General features: G+C 44.2%; 1 protein-coding gene across 8 annotated transcripts in view; it reads left to right on the top strand.

The window, feature by feature from the left end:
* The window catches only part of LDLRAD4 (low density lipoprotein receptor class A domain containing 4), a 465,509-nt gene that overhangs the window by 430,775 nt on the left and 11,936 nt on the right, over positions 1 to 22,798 (top strand). For all 8 annotated transcript variants that reach the window (XM_077270140.1, XM_077270137.1, XM_077270143.1 and 5 more), the window contains one exon: positions 7,419 to 7,573. In XM_077270140.1, coding sequence (XP_077126255.1) covers positions 7,419 to 7,573 — 155 coding nt within the window. The remainder of the gene's footprint in view (positions 1 to 7,418; positions 7,574 to 22,798) is intronic.

Genomic DNA, 22,798 nt, shown 5'->3' with positions numbered 1-22,798 from the left:
CGCCTAACTTACCTTCTTACTGTAATGGCCCTTTAATGTGTTATCCGCTATCCACAGGATAAGTGATAATAATATAATCTTAATTTTTTTATATAGCGCTAACATATTCCGCAGCGCTTTACAGGTTGCACACATTATCATCACTGTCCCCGTTGGGGCTCACAATCTAAATTCCCTGTCAGTATGTCTTTGGAATGTGGGAGGAAACCGGAGTACCCGGAGGAAACCCACGCAAACAGGGAGAGAACATACAAACTCTTTGCAGATGTTGTCCTTGGTGGGGTTTGAACCAAGGACTCCAGCGCTGCAAGGCTGCTGTGCTAACCACTGAGCTACCGATAATGCTACTCCCTGGGTGTCCCACACAGGAGCACTGTGGATCCCCATTTCAAAGATCACTGAGCTCAGACCACAGACATTCCAAATCCTCAGGAATCTAGTAGTTATCCTGTCCATAGCTTGTGCGCCACGGACATTAAAGGAGTATTCGACAATAGAGATGTAAATTTTATGGCGGTGCAACACGGCACTCGTACTACTATACACTGTGTGCAGAATTATTAGGCAAGTTGTATTTTGATCACAAGATACTTTTTATACATGTTGTCCTACTCCAAAGCTGTTCAGGCTTGAGAGCCAACTACCAATTAAGTAAATCAGGTGATGTGCATCTCTGTAATGAGGAGGGGTGTTGTCTAATGACATCAAAACCCTTTATAAGGTGTGCTTAATTATTAGGCAACTTCCTTTCCTTTGGCAAAATGGGTCAGAAGAGAGATTTGACGGGCTCTGAAAAGTCCAAAATTGTGAGATGTCTTGCAGAGGGATGCAGCAGTCTTGAAATTGCCTAACTTTTGAAGCGTGATCACCGAACAATCAAGCGTTTCATGGCAAATAGCCAACAGGGTCGCAAGATGCGTGTTGGGCAAAAAAGGCACGAAATAACTGCCCATGAATTGAGGAAAATCAAGCGTGAAGCTGCCAAGATGCCATTTGCCATCAGTTTTGTCATATTTCAGAGCTGCAACGTTGCTGGAGTAACAAAAAGCACAAGGTGTGCGATACTCAGGGACATGGCCAAGGTAAGGAAGGCTGAAAAACGACCACCTTTGAACAAGAAACATAAGATAACATATTTCTTGGCCCAGTCTTGACATTTTAAGACTGACTTTTCAAAGGTTTTATGGACTGATGAAATGAGAGACTCTTGATGAGCCAGATGGATGGGCCAGAGGCTGGATCAGTAAAGGGCAGAGAGCTCCACTCAGACTCAGACACCAGCAAGGTGGAGGTGAGGTACTGGAATGGGCTGGTATCATCAAAGATGAACTTGTGGGACCTTTTCAGTGTTGAGGATGGAGTGAAGGTCAACTCCCAGACCTACTGCCAGTTTCTGGAAGACAACTTCTTCAAGCAGTGGTACAGGAAGAAGTCGGTATCGTTCAAGGAAAACCTGATTTTCATGCAGGACAATGCTCCATCACATACCTCCAACTACTCCACAGCGTGGCTGGCCAGTAAAGGTCTCAAAGAAGAAAAAATGACATGGCCCCCTTGTTCACCTGACCTGAACCCCATAGAGAACCTGTAGTCCCTCATAAAATGTGAGATCTACAGGGAGGGAAAACAGTACACCTCTCGGAACAGTGTCTGGGAGGCTGTGGTGGTGGCTGCTGCACGCAATGTTGATCGTAAACAGATCGAGGAACTGACAATCTATGGATGGAAGGCTAAGTGTCATCATAAAGAAAGGTGGCTATATTGGTCACTGATTTTTGGGGGTTTTGTTTTTGCATGTCAGAAATGTTTATTTCTAAATTTTGTGCAGTGATATTGGTTTACCTGGTGAAAATAAACAAGTGAGATGGGAATATATTTGGTTTTTATTAAGTTGTCTAATAATTCTGCACAGTAGTAATTACCTGCACAAACCGATATCCTCCTAAGATGGTCAAATCTAAAAAACAAAAAAAAAACCACTCTAACTTACAAAAATATTAAGCTTTGATATTTGAGTCTTTTGGGTTGATTGAGAACATTGTTGTTGATCAATAATAAAAATAATCCTCTAAAATACAACTTGCCTAATAATTCTGCACACAGTGTATAGTATAGGTGCTCAAGTAGGGTATCCAGCCCAAAATAGTCCAAAATCAGAAAAAAACCTCACCACGCATCTCTTCACGCCAAGGTTCTTTTTGAGTGCCAAGTTATTTTCTGACATTCAACAGAGATGGGCGAACCTGAACAGTAAGGTTCAGGGTCCGTACTGAACACCTACTGTAAGTGCACGAAACCCGAACACGGACTTCACCATAAAGTCCGTGTTACTGTTTGGGTGTTTCTCATGCTGTCCTCTGCATGACATCCCAAAAACATCGGTGGCACTCATCGACTGTAAGATTAATACCACCGGTCAGAGCGCTGCTGTTATGCTTTCAGATGTGTGAGCCTGCAGCTGTGACTGGAGGTATAAAGTTTACCTCTGATGGGAGTAGTAGCTTCATCAGACGACGCCAGTAACCAGACTATGCCTGCTACCGCTAATAACAGTGAGAGCAGGAGCAGCTGGTGGCAACCCTCACCTGTCAGCTTTAGCAACTTTGTTATCAATAATTGAAGGGTCCCCATGCCTTTGAAAATTATTTAAATAATTTGATAACTGTGGGGTCCTACCCATTTTTTGCAGTTGGCTAAGCCAAAGCAGACAGCTGGGGGCTGGTATTCTCAGACTGGTGAGGGGCCATGGATATTGGCCCCCTCAGCCAGAAAATAGGAGCCCACATCCGCCCAGTAAAGGCGCATCTATTAGATGCGCCAATTGTGGTGCTTTGCCTGACTTTCCCACTTGCCCTGTGGCAGTGGCAAGTGCTGTTCATATTTGTGTGGTTGATTTGTATTGTCTGGAGACAAAGTCCATGGCTTCGTAATGGAGAGGCGTCTATCCATTACTAATCCTATAGTTGTGTTGTAAATAAACACACAGCCAGAATAAAGCCGGGCAAAGTGCCAGAACTGGCGCATCTAATAATGTACCTTTTCTGGGTGGTTGCGAGCTGCTATTGTCAATATCCACAGCCCCTTACAAGCCTAAGAATACTAGCCCCCAGCTGTCAGCTTTAGTTTGGCTGATTGTCAAAAATGAGGGAGGTCCCCAATGTTCTTGATAACCAACCTTGCTAATGCTGACAACTGAGGCTTGCAGCCTGCAGCTGTCTGTTTTGCCTGGCTGGTTATGAAAAATACAGGGGAACCATGCAATTTTAAAAAAAAATATTTAGAGCAAAGGTACCAACTGAGGAATACTCCCATCAGCCACCGCTTGCTCGGTTAGCGGCAGCAGGCGTAGGCTTTTTTTTTTTTTTTTTTTTTTACCTCCGATCACAGCTGCTGGCTCACCTTGTCATTTGACAGTGGGAACTGCGGCTCTGACGGGTGATAATAATTTTGCCGCCGATCACAGGTAGTGTTTGCAAAACACTGAATGTTCGGGCTCCCCATTCAAGTGAATGGTGTCCAGGTTCGGGCACTGTTCTGGTACCTGAACCAAACTTTTTTTTTTTTTTTTTTTTATTTGTTCGGCCGGACTCTAACATCCGGGGTTTTGCCCTTTACTATTCAACAGGACGAGTTCAGACTGCAATGTATCCCATGCATTTATAGGCTATTATGTGCACATAGACTGATAATGTAGTGTACAGCCAGTTTTAGTATTAAGTTCAGTGAACGGTCACTTTCAGAGTGCACATCCTGTACAAGAGCAAGGTTTCCATTGTCGCCTCCATAGTAAACATGTAATGGTTTTATTACTTTATGGTACTGGAAGTGTTGACATTCCTTGATCTAAAACTGATGGTGTGGTCAGAAAGAAAGGAAATGATAGGTTAGAAATACTACTACTAGTTCTTCAAGTCCTGCTGCTCGGCTGTGGTTCAGTCCGTTGTCCTCATGTAGTCTCTGTGACCTGCTTTACTCTCGTTTGCTATATTTCCTAATAGTCTGACTAGAAAGTTTGTATGAAGAAATACTACAATATACTGCCAAAGATAATTCAAAGAACTGTATAAAATTCAGACTAAGGTTCCTCCAATAAGGGCATGCAATCTTAAGCGAATCTATAATAGTTACAGGACTTGCATATGTATGATAAAATGATTGCCCCCCTTTTTTATTTTTTTTATTTTTTATTTTTATCGCGGTTGTATGATTTGTCTTTTTTTTTTTTCCCCCTCCTCTGATGACCAATATTTACAAACCTTTATTACAGGAGTGGGGGTTTTACCGATAAACTATTTTTTTTAAGTACGTATAAAAGATGAGAACAATTGCAAAAGATCAGATTAGTTTGTGGTTTCATTGCTTGTTTGCATCGGGCAAAGATTGAAGATGAATGTTTGGGTAATTCTTTGCTTGAAAGTCATTACATGTCTCACACTGGTAACGCCAACTGTCATGGTCAATAAGCTCTGGAGGCAGATTCTCTGGGAGATCAGTGTCTGGCCCATAGACCTTAACTCACTTACATAGAAAGTCATGGATTTCTCAGGGATGTAATCATCTGCGTACAGACATCAAGGTATTAGTTTACTTCACATTTTAACCTCCATGCCCATATAGATGGCTTAGAAGGGGTGATCCTACTGACAGATTACCTTTTAAGGAGTTGTGGCTGTAATGGCAGCATTAACCATTTGTCAAGCATCTACACTCCTCGTATTCTGTTCTGATGGGTCTTTTGAAGGCAGTCTCTAAAATGTCACCTTGGCTTAATTTTAGAAGTGATTCAGAGATGTAGTTCGGCAAAATTTTCTGACCGTGTCTGTGATTTTTTTTGTATGCAGGTAAAATTACTGAGCCACATTGAGCTAGAAAAATATTCTGTTACCCTTAAAGCGAACCTGTCAGCTGGTTTTGCTAAGTAAACTACAGACACTGTCATGTTGCCGCCGTTATGCTGATTAAAATAATGCCTGGGGTGAAGAAATCCATCTTGTGGTTCTTGTGTAATCTGTGTGGGAAGCTTTGTTAATGAGATGCCTCCATACAGTTGATGATAGGCCCCATAAGATGCTCCATACAAATTACGCCCTGCACAAAGGTTAATAATTGCCCCATAAGATGCTCCTTAGAGATATTTGCCCCATATAATGTTGCACAAATGCTGATTATGGCCCCATAAGACGCTCCATAGAGAGATTTGCCCCATATAATAATGCACAAATGCTGATTATGGCCCCATAAGATGCTCCATAGAGTTATTTTCCCCATATGCTGTTGCTGCGATTAAAAAAAAAAAAAGACATGCTCATCTCTCGTCGCTCAGGCCCCCGGCACTTGCAATATTCACCTGTCCTCGTTCCACCGCCGGGCGCCGCTGTGTCTTCCGCGTCCTCTGCACTGACATTCAGGCAGAGGGCACGCACTAACCACGTCATCGCGCCCTCTGACCTGAGCGTCACAGCAGAGGACAGGGAAGACAGAGTGGTGCCTGGCGGTGGAACGAGGACAGTTGAATATCGTATCGTTCAATGCTGATAACCCTCCCCATTATACTCACCTGCTCCCAGCGCGGTCCCTGGCAGCTTCCCTGATGGTGTTCTCTGGGCGCTGACAGCTTCTTCCAGCATTGAGTGGTCACTGGTACCGCTCATTACAGTAATGAATATGTGGCTCCACCCCTATCGGAGTGGAGTCGCATCTATCTTCACTACTGTAATGAGCTGTACCATGTGACCGCTTAATACAGGAAGAAGCAGTCAATGCCCGGAGACCATCGGAGATGCAGGGACCACGCCAGGAGCAGGTGAGTATGTGACAGCCGCCGCTCCCCCTCCGACCCCCCCTGGGACAATGACTCGAGTATAAGCCGAGAGGGGCACTTTCAGCCTAAAAAAAATGGGCTGAAAATCTCGGCTTACACTCTAGTATATACGGTACCTTTTCTAAATGTTCGCTTCTTGCTTTTGATTCTTTGTTAAACTTTTTTTTTTCTATCGTCAATTAAAAAAATACTTGCTCCATAGTTGCCCATCACCTGAAATTGTTCCTGCTGAATAGAGCAGGAGAAGGGTGAAATTTTTGCCTACCTCCCCATCCATGTACATGCTCACAATACAGAACGCATATGGCGTACCAACAGTCTAGGGGGAGTGAGGAAAACTGAAATGGGTCTCAAGTTGGAACTGTGAAGCTTTGGAAAGTTCAATGACAAGAACTTTACGCAAAAGTAATAAGTGCCCTTATGTAGCACTGCATGAAAGCTGCAAAGATAGTTTTCTTGACCCACCTTCTGGATCTCCACTAGGAGTCCAAATTGCCGCTGGATGTGATGTTTTACTTGTGGAACCTATCTGATAGGATGTGAGCTCTTCAGATTCATGTAATCATTGCCCGGGTATATTTTTTTGTATCTGTCTGTGCACACGCAATGCATACTCATCTCTCATTGTATCTGCACCATGAATCTTAAACACCTTATGTTTCCGCCATATTTTCTGCACAGCTTATTTGTCTCAAGGATGTACATGTTTCTCCCATTTTGAGGATCTTACTAAAATTGGACGTCATGGTTGTGAAAAAAGCCAAGAATAAGGCTTTTAAGCTGAAACACATTAGGTCAGTGTGCTGCTGGTCATTCTACCACTAATGTTTTCTAATAACATTTTTTTGACTTTACCAAGTTTTCATCTTGCTGGAATGTCTCCTTCCTCAATTCTCTATTTATGCCAAAGCTGGCATCCAGCATACATTACAATGCAACATAAGCACAAATGATCAGTGACATGTCACGGGCATCAGCTAATTTTCAACAGTTCTCACTGCTGGCAGATTAGCACTTTTTTTTTTTTTTTTTTTTAATTAAACAGAAGGTTTTTTTTTTTGTTTTTTATTTTTATTTTATAGATTTGTGACCATTACCCAAACTTGTATTTTTATTTGTATTTCCAGTATTGTGTGAGGTCACATTTTACAGGTGAACGTGATTGTGCGTTTTGGATCATCCATAGTCTTTCTCCAAATCAGGATTGGCACAGAAGGGGTTGAAGATTCTGATGTGCATTTGCCATTTGAAGACTGCGGCTGACTTAGGAGGCATCAGTCAGGGGAAGATGGGTTGCATAGAGATGAAAATGTCAGACACTTTAGAGCGGAGTATATCCCCTTCTAGCCTCACTTACATGCAACACAGGATATTGAAAACGTTTTATATTTTGTAAGGCTTGCTGCTGGGTACACAATTACAATGACAAAGGCCTTTACATCATTTAGAGCATGCATGAAGGGATTGTTTTAGAAAGGTAACTTGACGGATTCCTCTTTAATTTTATGAAACTGGGTTGGAGTGTAATGCATAGGCCTCCACTCGAAGCTGTAGCAAGTATTTGGTAATATAGTAATGATATGTCTTTGTCTTTCAGCTGAACTGGAATTCGTGCAGATAATTATCATAATCGTGGTTATAACGGTGATGGTGGTCGTGATCGTCTGCCTTCTTAATCATTATAAACTCTCCACCTGGTCCTTCACTAACCGACAAAGCCAAAGCAGAAGACAAGAAGAAGTTCTACAGCCGGTGAGTCTTCCTCCTTTCTGTAGTCTAGTCCTCATTGGTCACACTTGGAGGAGCCCCATCTTCATATATAACTGAACTTCACATTGTAATTTCCTAAATCCATAGTAAAAGTGAAGATAAGGGACACTGCATTTCTGCTGGATGGATTTTGCCAAATGATCAGTGATGATGAATACACAGTCCATTCACTGAGGTATCAGATTACTTCAGCTGCTCAGAGGTTTGTGGAGAGGAGGAGGTAGGACACACTTCCTATGAAAATGACTGACACCAATGCATCTCATGAGTTAACAGTGCACAGGTCTGTAATGTATCTGGCACTTTCCCTTTCCTTTTAATAATGGAAACCACTGCACCCATGTTAAAACTTATCCAGGAAATCCCAGGCTCTGTTAATGTCTGTTAAAGTGAACAAACTGAATTGTTACATACCTTATAATATCTGTGCCCTTTCCAATGCACCAGTGTCCTACACTCAAATGTTTCATTTGTATGCGATAGCGAGAAACTACAGGTGACCGTGCCTGTACCGTAAAGAGGTCTAGTAGGTGAGACATCCAGTGATAAAGAATTAGGCCTGGTTCACATTATGTTACTGGAGTCCTTTAGACGGACTACGTTACACCGCGGCATAACGCGGTGTATTTCAGTCCGTTAACGCCGCTATTGAGTCCAATGTCGGACACATCGCTAGCGCATGCCCACAATGGGCATGCGCTAGCGATGTGCCGTCATTGAGTGACGGGCCCTGTGACGCGGACTGCAGCGTTTCCAGGTCCGTCACTGCTAGCGCAGATAGAGCATCTGCTAGCTCTATCTGCGCTGGCGCGATGACACATCGGCACTTGCGTTAACAGCAGCCCGTTAACGCATGTGTTGAGCGGGCTGCTGTTAACGTAATGTGAACCTGGCCTTACTAGAATTATATTTGTACATGCATGCTTGTATGTGTTAAGATTTAGTAAGGAAGTATAAGAAACCCACAGATAAATCTGCAGTGGAAACTCGCATGATATTGCACTTAAAGCTGGTGCAGATTTTCCTGTTGCGCTTGCTGGAAAAAAACAGCAAAGTATGCAAATTTTAAAAGGTAAACAAAAAAAAATTAAAAAACCCTCTATTGTACTCTCATCCACTTTAGATTTATGGGAGAAAAATCTGCAGAGAATACAGTAGTAGCAAACCAAATCTGTAGCATTTCAGTCGCATGTGAACATGGCTTAAAGGGCCACTGTCACCCCCTCCAGCCGTTATAAACTAAAAGAGCCACCTTGTGCAGCAGTAATGCTGCATTCTGACAAGGTGGCTCTTTTAGTTATTGGTGCAGTCAAAGCAGAAAGCGTTTTATAATTTCGCAAAAATACCTGTCTTTAGCCCTGGAGGCAGATCTTAACCCCCCTGCTGCACACGCCACACTGTCGTCACTCAAGGCTTCTTCGGCGCCGGGCGCCGCCCCCTCCGTGCTGTTTCAAATCAAATCCGGCGCCTGCGCTGTTTTGTTCTGCCTGGGGCAGGCGCAGTGAGCGCTGCCCGTCTGACCTCAGATGCAGTCTCGCAGACTGCGCCTGTGCGGCCACCCAGCTTGTGAATCCCTGCCCCGCAGTGTGTTATGCATTATGCAGAGTGCGGGGCTGGGATTCTCAAGCAGGGTGGCCGCACAGGCGTAGTCTGCGAGACTGCATCTGAGGTCAGACGGGCAGCGTTCACTGCGCCTGCCCCAGGCAGAACAAAACAGGGCAGGCGCCGGATTTGATATGAAAACAGCGCGGAGGGGGCGGCGCCGAAGAAGCCTTGAGTGACGGCAGTGTGGCGTGTGCAGAAGGGGGTTAAGACCTGCCTACAGGTATTTTTGCGAAATTATAAAACGCTTTATTTCTGCTTTGACTGCACCAATAACTAAAAGAGCCACCTTGTCAGAATGCAGCATTACTGCTGCACAAGGTGGCTCTTTTAGTTTATAACGGCTGGAGGGGTGACAGAGTCCCTTTAATTCTTCCTATATATACCGATAACTTGTCACTCAGTATATTTGGTTGATCACTGTCCATAGTACATCGATTTTTAATATTGGTTCTAGCTAAGGTTTAGAAATGAAAATGAATAAAACTGGACACGGGAATGCAGAAGAATAAGATTTTCCATTGGTAATCATTAGTGTGGCACATTTTTCAGGGATATCTTTACACAAGTCTAAAGCCTTATTGTCCATATTATGTTCATAAGACACCTTATCTCTTCCTGTATTTGTCCTCATCAGTTTACGTTCCTTGTGTTTTTTTTTTTTTGTTAATCCAGTTTTGTCTTGAATGAATGGAGGCTTCCCAAACTTCTCCTTACCAACTGGTCGATGAAAAACAGATCGCGCACAGATGGAAACTGTGCTGTAGTGCGGACTGTTTTTTTTTTTTTTTTTTTTTTTTTCTGTAGACCTAATCACTTGAGTAAGTGAAGTCCTGAGAAAAGACCAAAGTAGGACAACTGTTTTTTTTTTTTTTTTCTTTAATGCACTGATGGGTGAATAAGGTAGAGTTTAAAGGCTTTATTCACCCAAGAGTTTTCTGTACAGGCCAGTGTCGCTGACAAGTATATCTGTACAGACAGAAGATGGAGAGGAGACCGGGAATGCTCTGAACTTGATTTCTTTACACTTGTGCTGCTTTCATCTTCTATCATTTTCTTTTGAGGCTTCGCTATGACAGTAGAAGCGGGAAGAACAGCTTTTTCCATGACAGTGCACTTGTGGAGCTGCTTCTGGCGCTGGGGCTCCTCTTTGCTTTTTGTGATGGGAGGCATGTGTCATGTATGACCCAGACAGCTGACTGAACATCGCGCCTCTGCTCTCTAGGCTTTTTGAAAGGCGTAGCTGTAGGAGGCAGTCAGCTCTCATTAGGACGGGCAGTGGACAGGATTTTGTGGCGCTCTAGGGGTGCCATTCTGGTGTAGTCCTTAGTACAGAGTAACTTCTGTGCGGGTTTGTCGTTTTTACCGGCCATTTCAGGACAAGAGCTCATCTCTAAAACTCATAGCTTTCTCTTTATATTTACGCGGTGATCGATGCTGCATTTCTTAGTGATTACATATCTCTTTATAATAAACCTTCCCAGTATCTGCATTTCTCACAATGTACATAGAACTGTATCAGCCATACAGAAATGGCGTAGAAAAATATGCAGCACTAATGAACTGTGGATTTTATTTTCTGGAATGAAATCTGTGGAAACATCCGCTGCATAAATTGACATGCTGCATACTGTTTTACTTTGTATGTGCATGACTTCTCAACTAAAAACACTTCCAAAGCCTTTAAAAGTAACCCAACCCTCCAACATCCTGACCCGGGGGGTTGTGATGGGTTAGAAGACCACGTGAGGGGAGGTGGGACAACTAATATTAATTTGGGGCAGATTCAGACACCGGAAGCAGAGTTGGTACAACTTTATAGCAAAAGAACAAGGTTTGCCGTGTGCAGCTCTGCAATTATTTTTTTTTTTTATCCCTTCAGATTGGATGGGTGAGATCTGATAATACTAAAGTCACACAATATTCAAAATTGTGACTTGCAGGTCGCAACCTGAACTTATTGGCCTAGATTGAGCTGTGCCATAGAGCAATGTTTGGTGTGCTACATGTCATGGCCAGTGTCAGTGTAGCCCTTGCCTAACACAAACTGATTAGATCAGTCAGCTCGGTGTACTACCTCTTTTCCCTGTTATTGTGCTGTAGGGAAATTGAACACTTACTGCTAGGCTTCCTCACAGGTTGCAGATGGAGATCCTCTTGTACAGGGTGCCTTCTTATAATTGGGCATCATCTGAAGTGGAGAAACCCCTACATTTAGTCCTAAATTGGTCACACCCACCAATCTATTGCTTCATTATCTATCCCACCTTGGATGAAAATAGTAGCTTTTTCTGCTGTTTACGCTCTTCCTTCCTGAGGTTTCTGCTTGCTTTCTTCACATGTCACTACACCAAGTTCACTATATGCTGGCCTATGTTTCTGCTCTTCCTCGCAGCTAGAAGAGATCATTAATCCTTGTCTCTTTAAAGCCTTTTTGGTAATTTTTACATTCAAGTATTGTAGATTTGCAGTCAGTTTACGCAGCAGATGTTCTTTGCAGCACAAACATGAGATTCTTAAATGTCATGAACCTCAGTGCTACTGTAATAGTGGATTATCTGTCTGAAAAATCCCTTTGGGAAAATACCCGAAGTGCTGGAAGAACTGCTGTACCTTTGTCCCTGATTACTGGTGCTGTCCCACTAATTTAAGCTCACAAGTGATTATAATGCCTAATAACAAAATTCTTCAAAAGTGTCCCTTTTGGGTTTGAGATCCCATTTTCCAAGAGATCTCCTTTCAGAGAGAAAAATAAACATGTCAACGGTGCATATTGCAGATCCTGTTCTTTTTTCTAAAATGTTGCAATTCTGCTTAGGTTGCCAGAACCTTTTCCAACTAGGCATCAGTCACCCGCCATGTGGTCTTCACCATCCTGAACGTAGACTGGTGTTGAATTAGGAAAGTTGCTTAAAAGACGCCCAACTTTTAAAATCTAGAGATAAAATACAGTCCATTAGAACGTGTCGGTACAGTCAGGGCAATGTCTCTGGTTACATCTCTGAGCAAATATGTAGTGTGCGGGTTATCAGTCTCAACAACTTGTACAGACAACCATAGGTATGCATTGTGATCCAGCTACTATGAGGCTATGTGCACACGTTCAGGATTCTTTGCAGAAATTTCCTGAACAAAACCAGACTTTTTCTGCAAGAAATCCGCTTTCATTTTTTTCGCGTATTTTTCACTTTTTTTAATGCTGATTTTTCCGGAGCTTTGCACTACTATATTATATAGAGGCAAATCCGGAGATTTTCCGCAAAATTAATGAACATGCTGCATTTTTTTTCCGCTATGCATTTTTTTGGCGGAAAAAAATGCAACATGTGCACAAAAATTACAGGTTGCATTCTTAGCTTAATGTAAGCTTTTTTTTTTATGCGGAAAAATGCGAAAAGCGACAAATCCTGAACGTGTGCACATAGCCTTAATCAGCTTCCACATAGCAGGGCACTGCCAAGTGTGATCCTTCAATACGCACCATCTCCAACATTACAAATAACCTCTTGTTGCTAGTGAGCCCAGTGTGTGCAATGCCTGGGGACCAGTATTCATCCAGTCTGTGATGAGGACGATGGGAAGCACGTTGCTTTGGCCTCATGGAGTTTGGAGACCCTGTTAATGTGTTCTGTTATGGTAGGGAGGTACGGCCATCTGCAGTATCCTTTCATCTTCATACCACTTGTTGCAGGAATCCTTACAAGTCTGTGATTTGTGCCACAACTTATGATCACGTGTTTGCAAACCCATCCCATAGTCTGTGTATTGTTACACATTATAGCAAGTGATACATCAGACCAAAAAAAGTTTACTTTAGGTAAGTCACTTTAATTTGTATTTAAGAAATCAATAGTACACATGAAAGTAAGCAACTTTGTAATATATCACATCAGGGAGATCTTTTATTTCTGCCAGAACGGACCAGTCATTATCTAAATTCTCAATTCAGAGGTAAAATCTGTATTCATTGAAGACTTTCCCATTACGGAGGTAGATGGCTGTTACTACGGATATAATTCTATGTAGGGGGAGGAGCTAGAGGCAGAGCTCCACCCCCTATCTAAATACATAGAATCTTATCATTAGCACCTTCCATCTAGATAGGAGGGTGGAGCTCTGTCTCTAGCTCCTCCCGCCTGCATAGAATTATGTCTGTAGTAACTGCCATCTCCTATCTCAGTAATGTAACATTTGGTCTTCACTGAATACAGATTTTCTCAGAATTGTGAATTTTGCTAATGACTGATCAATTCTGGCAGAGAAAGAAGCAGATTTCTGATAAATCTATAAAAAGTTTCTTGTTTTCAGGTGGACTATTTATTTCTGAAACTAGAGTAACTGTGCATTGTTAATTTTTGAGAACCTGTCTGTGAAAAAAAAAAAAAGCTTTTAACCTGAAGACATTACATTAATCTGCCAGTTAATAGCGTTCTGAAGCCTTGCGGCCACAGCACTGGAGAGCTGCTGTGAGCAAATAACCTTTACTTCTTTTGACAGCTTCCGGCTTTGTCATAAAAGCAGCCATTGTTCCTTGAGTCACCACTCAATACATAGTGGTGTCTGTAACCACACCCCGGCACTGACTGACAGCCAGCTCTGCAGCTACAGTGACTATAAAGCAGTGTGACGCTGCCAGGGGGTGGTTACAGCCACCACTCACCATGTACTGAGCGTCGCACGTGACTGACAGCCAGCTCTGCAGCTACAGTGACTATAAAGCGGTCGGACGCTGCCAGGGGGTGGTTACAGCCACCACTCACCATTTACTGAGCGCCGCACGTGACTGACAGCCAGCTCTGCAGCTACAGTGACTATAAAGCGGTCGGACGCTGCCAGGGGGTGGTTACAGCCACCACTCACCATTTACTGAGCGCCGCACGTGACTGACAGCCAGCTCTGCAGCTACAGTGACTATAAAGCGGTCGGACGCTGCCAGGGGGTGGTTACAGCCACCACTCACCATTTACTGAGTGCCGCACGTGACTGACAGCCAGCTCTGCAGCTAGAGTGACTATAAAGCAGTGTGACGCTGCCAGGGGGTGGTTACAGCCACCACTCACCATGTACTGAGCGCCGCACCTGACTGAAAGCCAGAGACTGCCAGAATAAAGTTCACTTCCTCCTGGCAGCTGGGCTGTGTTGCTGCCACATGACCACCAGATTAACCCCATATCTGCAGGTTAATGACTCTTTGACATGACTGGTTCCCTATAAGAGTAAATATTTTTTATCATTATCCTGTCCTGAAAAAGGAGTGAATGAGTAACATAAACCACAGCTTATTGATGAAATGTGATGGCACAAGAATGAGATGAGTAGTTGCGCACATCACTGCTCCTGAATGATTTTCACCAAAAACTGCTTGTATTACTTAACCCCTCTCTGACCTTAGACGTACTATCCCGTCGAGGTGACCTGGGCCTATCTGACCCTCGACGGGATAGTACGTCATATGAGATCGGCCGCGCTCACGGGGGTCAGCTGACTATCGCAGCTGACATCCGGCACTATGTGCCAGGAGCGGTCACGGACTGAAAGATGATCGTAGTGTTTCGGCGGCATAGGGAAGCATCACGCAGGGAGGGGGCTCCCTGCGTGCTTCCCTGAGACCCCCGGTGCAACGCGATGTGATCGCTTTGCTTCGAGGGTCCCCACCTCCTCCTCCCTGCAGGCCCGGGATCCAGTATGGCCGCAGGGCTGCTTCCGGGTCCTGCAGGGAGGTGGCTTGCATGCGCCTGCTCAGAGCAGGCGCCTGCCAGCCTCCAGCAGTGCACGTCATATCGCTGATCTGACACAGTGCACGATCAGCGATCTGACCCTAAAACATGATGCTCCCCCCTGGGGCAATGTTATAAAGTAAAAAAAATATATATTCACACATGTAAAAAAAAAAAAAAAATCCTAAATAGAAAAAAATAAAAATATTGTTCCCATAAATACATTTCTTTATCTAGAAAACTAAAAAAAGTACACATTTAGTATCGCCGCGTCCGTAACGACCTGACCTATAAAACTCCCACTAGTTAACCCCTTCAGTTATCACCGTAAACAAGGCAAAAAACAACGAACAAAAAGTGGAATAACACGCGATCAAAAATACGGATATAAATAACAATGGTACCGCTGAAAACTATTTTTTGCAATAAAAAGCGTCTTTTAGTGTGTGACTGCTGCCAATCATAAAAATCCGCAAAAAAACCCGCTATAAAAGTAAATCAAAACCCCCTTAGTTAGGGAAAAAATACAATTTAAAAAAACGTATTTATTTCCATTTTCCTGTTAGGGTTAGGGTTGGGGCTAGGGTTAGGGTTGGGGCTGGGCCTAGGGTTGGGGCTAGGGTTAGGGTTTGGATTACATTTACGGTTGGGATTAGGGTTAGGGGTGTGGTTAGGGTTATGGTTGGGATTAGGGGTGTGTTGGAGTTAGGGGTGTGGTTAGGGTTGGGGTTAGGGGTGTGGTTAGGATTAGGGGTGTGTTGGGGTTAGGGGTGTGGTTGGGGTTAGGGGCATGTTCAGGTTAGGGGTGTGGTTAGGGTTATGGTTAGGGTTGGGATTAAGGTTAGGGGTGTGTTTGGGTTAGGGTTTGTTAGAATTGGGGGTTTCCACTGTTTAGGCAAATCAAGGGCTCTCCAAACGCAACATGGCATCTGATCTCAATTCCAGCCAATTCTGCGTTGAAAAAGTAAAACAGTGCTCCTTCCCTTCCGAGCTCTCCCGTGAGCCAAACAGGGGTTTACCCCCACATATGGGGTATCGGCGTAGTCAGGACAACTTGGACAACAACTTTTGGGGTCCAATTTCTCTTGTTACTCTTGGGAAAAAAAAATTGGGGGGGCTTAAAAAAACTTTTTTTCTGGGAAAAAAATTATTTTTTCTTTTCATGGCTCTGCGTTAAACTGTAGTGAAACACTTGGGGGTTCAAAGTTCTCACAACACATCTAGATAAGTTCCTTGGGGGGTCTAGTTTCCAATATGGGGTCACTTGTGGGGGGTTTCTACTGTTTAGGTACATCAGGGGCTCTGCAAATGCAATGTGACGCCTGCAAACCAATCCATCTAAGTCTGCATTCCAAATGGCGCTCCTTCCCTTCCGAGCTCTGCCATGCGCCCAAACAGTGGTTCCCCCCACAAATATGGGGTATCGGCGTACTCAAGACAAATTGAACAACTACTTTTGGAGTCCAATTTCTTCTCTTACCCTTGGGAAAATAAAAAATTGGGGGCGAAAAGATCATTTTTGTGAAAAAATGATTTTTTATTTTTACGGCTCTGCATTATAAACTTCTGTGAAGCACTTGGTGGGTCAAAGTGCTCACCACACATCTAGATAAGTTCCTTAGGGAGTCTAATCTCCAAAATGGTGTCACTTGTGGGGGGTTTCAATGTTTAGGCACATCAGAGGCTCTCCAAATGCAACATGGCGTCCCATCTCAATTCCAGTCAATTTTGCATTGAAAAGTCAAATGGCGCTCCTTCCCTTCCGAGCTCTGCCATGCGCCCAAACAGTGGTTTACCCCCATACATGGGGTATCGGCGTACTCGGGACAAATTGTTCAACAACTTTTGGGGTCCATATTCTCCTGTTACCCTTGGTAAAATAAAACAAATTGGAGCTGAAGTAAATTTTTTGTGAAAAAAAATGTTTTATTTTTTTTAAAACATTCCAAAAATTCCTGTGAAACATCTGAAGGGTTAATAAACTTCTTGAATGTGGTTTTGAGCACCTTGAGGGGAGCACTTTTTAGAATAGTGTCACACTTGGTTATTTTCTATCATATAGATCCCTCAAAATGACTTCAAATGTGATGTGGTCCCTGAAAAAAAAATGATGTTGTAAAAATGAGAAATTTCTGGTTAACTTTTAACCCTTATAACTCCCTAACAAAAAAATGTTTGGTTCCAAAATTGTGCTGATGTAAAGTAGACATGTGGGAAATGTTACTTAAGTGAGGTAAGAGATCACATCGCGTTGCTCCGAGGGCCTCAGGGAAGCACGCAGGGAGTCCCCTCCCTGCGCAATGCTTCCTTATACCGCCAGAACACTGCGATCATGTTTGATCGCAGTGTCGGGGGTTAATGTGTCGGGGGTTAATGTGCCGGGGGCGGTCCGTGACCGCTCCTGGCCCATAGTGCCGGATGTCAGCTGCGATAGTCAGCCGACACCCGGCCGCGATCGCGGCCGATCGCATATGACGTACTATCCCGTCACTGGGAATTAAGTCCCAGGTCACCTTGACGGGATAGTACATCATATGGGATTAAGGGGTTAAACACCACCTTCTCCATGGTATTCACGGTGGAAAATGAAATGCTCCGTGAGCGCGGCTGATCGCGCTGGACGTACTATTCCGTCCTTGGGAAGTAGGGCCCACCCCACATGGACGGAATAGTACGTCCAATGGTAGAAAGGGGTTTAAGTAGACATGTGGGAAATGTTACTTAAGTATTTTGTGTGACATATCTCTGTGATTTAAGGGCATAAAAATTCAAAGTTGGAAAATTGCGAAATTTTCAAAATTTTTCACCAAATTTCCATTTTTCACAAATAAACGCAGGTAATATCAAAGAAATTTTACCACTATTATGAAGTACAATGTCACAAGAAAACATTGTCAGAATCATCAAGATCCGTTGAAGCGTTCCTGAGTTATAACCTCATAAAGGGACAGTGGTCAGAATTGTAAAAATTGGCCCGGTCATTAACATGCAAACTACCCTTGGGGTAAATGGGTTAAAAAAGCTTCCTTCCTGCAGCACTAATTTACTAAGCAACAAAAATATTACCTAACGTGAATTTAATGCATCTCTATCTACATTGGAGAACCCCCATATGTAATGGCAAACGTATCCTCTACTCAAACAGCAAAATGAGTCAATAGACTACTGTCCTATGTTGAAGATTCTTATCTTTATGGATGAAAGAGCGGCTATAAAGTCTTTGGTGCACCCATCCTGTCCCGTATTACACTGATAACTTATTGCTTAATCTACACATTGTAATGCCTCGTTTCACCTCTAGCAGTGCTGCAGGGAAATTAAACTTAGGGTACGTTCACACAGGACTTTTTTGCTGCTTTTTTTTGCTGCTTTTTTTTATGCTAATTTTCAGCTGCTTTTTACAGTACCAGTAAAGCCTATGAGATTTCAGAAATCTCATGCGCACACACATTGGGTTTTTGTTTGATCAGTATTTTCTGCTTTGCTGCTTTTTTTGGACATAGGGCATGTCACTTCTTTCAGCGTTTTTGCTGCGTTTTTGCAGCGTTTTTTCACCCATTGACTTGAATGGGTGATGAAAAAAACGCTGCAAAAACGCTGAAAAAACGCATGTAGCATTATTTGCTGCGTTTTTTGTGCAGAAAATCATGGCCAGCAGGAAGGGATCTCACAGCCAAGAGCTTAGGGGTGTGGTTAGTGAGGTGTGAAGAGCCATTGTGAGTCATTGTGAGGTGTGAAGAGCCATTGTGAGGTGTCCTGATTGTGATCTATTGTGAGGGAGTTCCTGGTAGTAAGGTGTGAAGAGCCATTGTGAGGTGTCCTAGCAGCTGAAAATTGGCATAAAAGAAGCAGCAAAAATCTGCAGCAAAAATCTGCAGCAAAAATCTGCAGCAAAAATCTGCAGCAAAAATCTGCAGCAAAAATCTGCAGCAAAAATCTGCAGCAAAAATCTGCAGCAAAAAAAAGCAGCAAAAAAGTCCTGTGTGAACGTACCCAAAAAACGCACCAAAATAACGCACCTAAATTAGCATAAAAAAAAGCAGCAAAAAAAAGCAGCAAAAAAGTCCTGTGTGAACGTACCCTTATACTGTACACATCACCACATATCGCTGGGGTCAGAGCGGGAGGACACTCTGTAGTTGGCTTATTATAAATAGAGCCTTGGTTATTCCAGCCTATAAAGGGAACCTGTCACCCCCAAAAATTGAAGGTGAGCTAAGCCCACCAGCATCAGGGGGCTTATCTACAGCATTCTGTAATGCTGTAGATAAGCCCCCGATCTAACCTCTTTTTCTCATCTTTCAGGTTACATTATACTCACCCAGGGGCGGTCCTGGTTCTGGTCCGATGGGTGTCGCGGTCCGGTCCGGGGCCTCCCATCTTCTTACGATGACGTCGCCTTCTTGTCTTCACACTCCGGCTCCTGCGTACTTAATCTGCCCTGTTGAGGGCAGAGCAAAGTACTGCAGTGCGCAGGTGCCGGGAAAGGTCAGAGAGGCCCAGCGCCTGCGCACTGCAGTACTTAACTCTGCCTCAACAGGGCAGACCAAAGTACGCCTGCGCTGGAGCCGCAGCGTGAAAACAAGAAGAGGACGTCATCGTAAGAAGATGGGAGGCCCCGGACCGCGACACCCATCGGACCAGAACCGGAACCGCCCCTGGGTGAGTATAATCTAACCTCTTTCTCATCTTTCAGGATACATAGGGGGCTTATTTACAGCATTCCAGAATGCTGTAGATAAGCCCCTAATGCTGGTGGGCTTAGCTCATCTTGGGGGTTACAGGTTCCCTTTGGGCCATGTTCACACTTTGCGGGTTTTACCGCGGACCTGCAGCGTTTCTGCAGCTGCGGGTCCGCAGCAGTTTCCGTAGCGTTTACATTTACATGTAAACCCAATGGAAACCGCAAACCGCTGTGCACATGCTGCGGGAAAAACCGCGCAGAAACGCAGCGGTATACAACCCGCAGCATGTCACTTCTTTGTACAGAATCGCAGTGATTCTGCACACATAAAAATGCATTGATCTGCTTACTTCCCACATGGGGCTGTGCCCACGATGCAGGAAGTAAGCGGATAATGTGCAGATGCTACCCGGGGTGGAGGAGAGGAGACTCTCCTCCAGGCCCTAGGAACCATATTTGTGGTAAAAAAAAATAAATAAAATAAAATAAAAAATGCTATACTCACCTCTGCACGCGGCAGTCCGGTCTCAGTTGCTGTGCGAGCAGGGCCTTCGTGACGTCGCGGTCACATGACCGTGATGACGCCGCGGTCACATGACCGTGACGTCACGAAGGTCCTTCTCGCACATCATCTTTGGAACCGGACCCCCGCGTGCAGCGCCGAGGAGATCGGTACGTCAGAGGGTGAGTATAACCATTTTTTATTATTTTTAACATTACTATTGATGCTGCATATTGCTGCATATGCAGCATCAATAGTATAGGTGTAAACCCGCAGCGGAAACCGCAAGACAAAACGTGATAAATCTGCAGGGATAACCGTAGCGGTTTTGCCCTGCAGATTTATCAAATCCTCTGCGGGAGAACCCGCAGGGACCCGAACCTAAATGTGCGCATAGCCTTAAAGGGAGTCTCAGTCCTAATGTGAATATTAACTGATCTTTACAGTGATATAAGGAACTTGACCCTTATGAAAACTATACTGGCACTGTCTTGGTGGTACAGTGTGAGAAACTACTTTTAATTTGCATAAAAATGAAGGATGTTGATGCACATTTATGTATCTTTTACACATACCGTTTTTTTTTTGCGTCCCGTTATTGCTGGTCTTTTTTTGCGGGTCATATTGCCGCAATTTTCAAGGTCTGCCGCAATAACGGACTGCACAAAAACTTGCGGATCGCAGTTTTGTATTTCAGGTTCCCAATACTATAGCAAAAGTATTGGGAAAGAAAAACGTCAGTCCGCAAAACCGGAAGTGACGGCGCACCGCTAAAACAACCTTCCGTTGTTTTTGCGGCCCCATTGATCTTCAATGGGGTCCGTGTCCGTAAGCTGTGAAAAATATCGAGCAGGTTCAATATTTTATCACGGCCGTAAATACGGCGCTCCTACGATTTTTCGCCGCCCGTTTTTGCGGCCCCATAGAAATCTATTGGGGCCGCAAAACCACAGCAAGTGTAAAAGAAGCCTTAGCATAGCCAAGAGCTCAGTGCACCATTACACCCTGTGATTTTGCGTTAGCATTGTGTGAACTCCTTCCACATGTGCCTTGCTTCACTTATAACGTCAGTGCTGTCTTGCATACAGTGTGGGTAAGTACGTTCTCCCTGGCTCCTCTGTGGATGCTATTGGCTACACGAAGAACCCTGGAAATCTAGTAAACAGTGTCCACAGAGAGGAGTCTTTTGTGGAGACTGCGCTTGCCCACACTACTGCCTGTGCAGAGTTCATGCACTGTGTGTATATGTGCTCTCGCACACACAAGATGAATTTAAGCAAATCTGGGAAGCAAATAAAATCATTCAAGAGTCGGAGGAGGCCTCAATGTGCAAAATCGGGAAGTGTAACTGCACAAAGCCTGTCATTTGCATATGAATTAAAGGGAATCTGTCAGCAGATTTTTGCGCTCTCATCTGAGAGCAGCATAATGTAGGCTGAATCCAATGATGAATCACTTAGATTACAGGGTGCAGCCATTCTGATTCAATCGGCTATAAGATTTAAAATAAAGCAGAGCGGAGAAAGCTAACCCTGCCCACATCACAGCTGCCCCGCCCACATCACAGCTGCCCCGCCCACACCAGGCTCCACATGTACAAAGTCCATAGACAGTGAGGTGCTTAGTTGCTGGATTAAGGTACCGTCACACATTGAAATTTCCATCGCTACGACGTTACGATTCGTGACGTTCTAGCGATATCGTTACGATATCGCTGTGTCTGACACGCTACTGCGATCAGACACCCTGCTGAGAATCGTACGTCGTAGCAGATCGTTTGGAACTTTCTTTCGTCGCTTGATCACCCGCTGACATCGCTGGATCGTTGTGTGTGACAGCGATCCAGCGATGTCTTCGCTTGTAACCAGGGTAAACATCGGGTAACTAAGCGCAGGGCCGCGCTTAGTAACCCGATGTTTACCCTGGTTACAAGCGTAAACGTAAAAAAACAAACCGTACATACTCACCCGTCGGTGTCCTTCAGGTCCCTTGCCGTCTGCTTCCTGCTCTGACAGTGCCGGCCGGAAAGTGAGAGCAGAGCGCAGCGGTGCTGTGATCTGCTCTCACTGTACGGCTGCACTCAGAACAGGAAGCAGACGGCAAGGGACCTGAAGGACACCGACGGGTGAGTATGTACGGTTTGTTTTTTTACGTTTACGCTGGTAACCAGGGTAAACATCGGGTTACTAAGCGCGGCCCTGCGCTTAGTTACCCGATGTTTACCCTGGTTACCCGGGGACTTCGGCATCGCTCCAGCGCCGTGATTGCAACGTGTGACCGCAGTCTACGACGCTGGAGCGATGATTATACGACGCTGCGACGTCACGAATCGTGCCGTCGCAGCGATGAAAATTTCAATGTGTGACGGTACCCTAAGTCCAGCAATGTTAATCTTAGTGGTAAATCATTCAGTTAGTAAACTGTACACACTGACAAGTGACACATCCCTGAGCTGTTTCAGCCTCGATCTCCTGCTGTCTTCAGATTACATAGTAAAAACCTGCAGATTTCCTTTAATAGTATTTATCTCAAGCATTGTTCCACTGATCAGTTCAGCACCAGTATGACTTCTATAGCCAGTCCCCTGAATCACTGTATAGATCACTTAATATTGATTTTGGGGGTGACTGACACCCCTTAATATATTCCTGTATCTCTTCTGCAGAATTGATAGCTGTAGTATAATTGGGCCGCTGTTAATT

This window comes from Ranitomeya variabilis, chromosome 6 (assembly GCF_051348905.1).
Source record: "Ranitomeya variabilis isolate aRanVar5 chromosome 6, aRanVar5.hap1, whole genome shotgun sequence".
In the NCBI taxonomy this organism is placed as follows: Eukaryota; Metazoa; Chordata; class Amphibia; order Anura; family Dendrobatidae; genus Ranitomeya; species Ranitomeya variabilis.
Note: the sequence above shows the minus strand (reverse complement) of the source record. Positions and strands in the feature narration are given on the sequence as shown.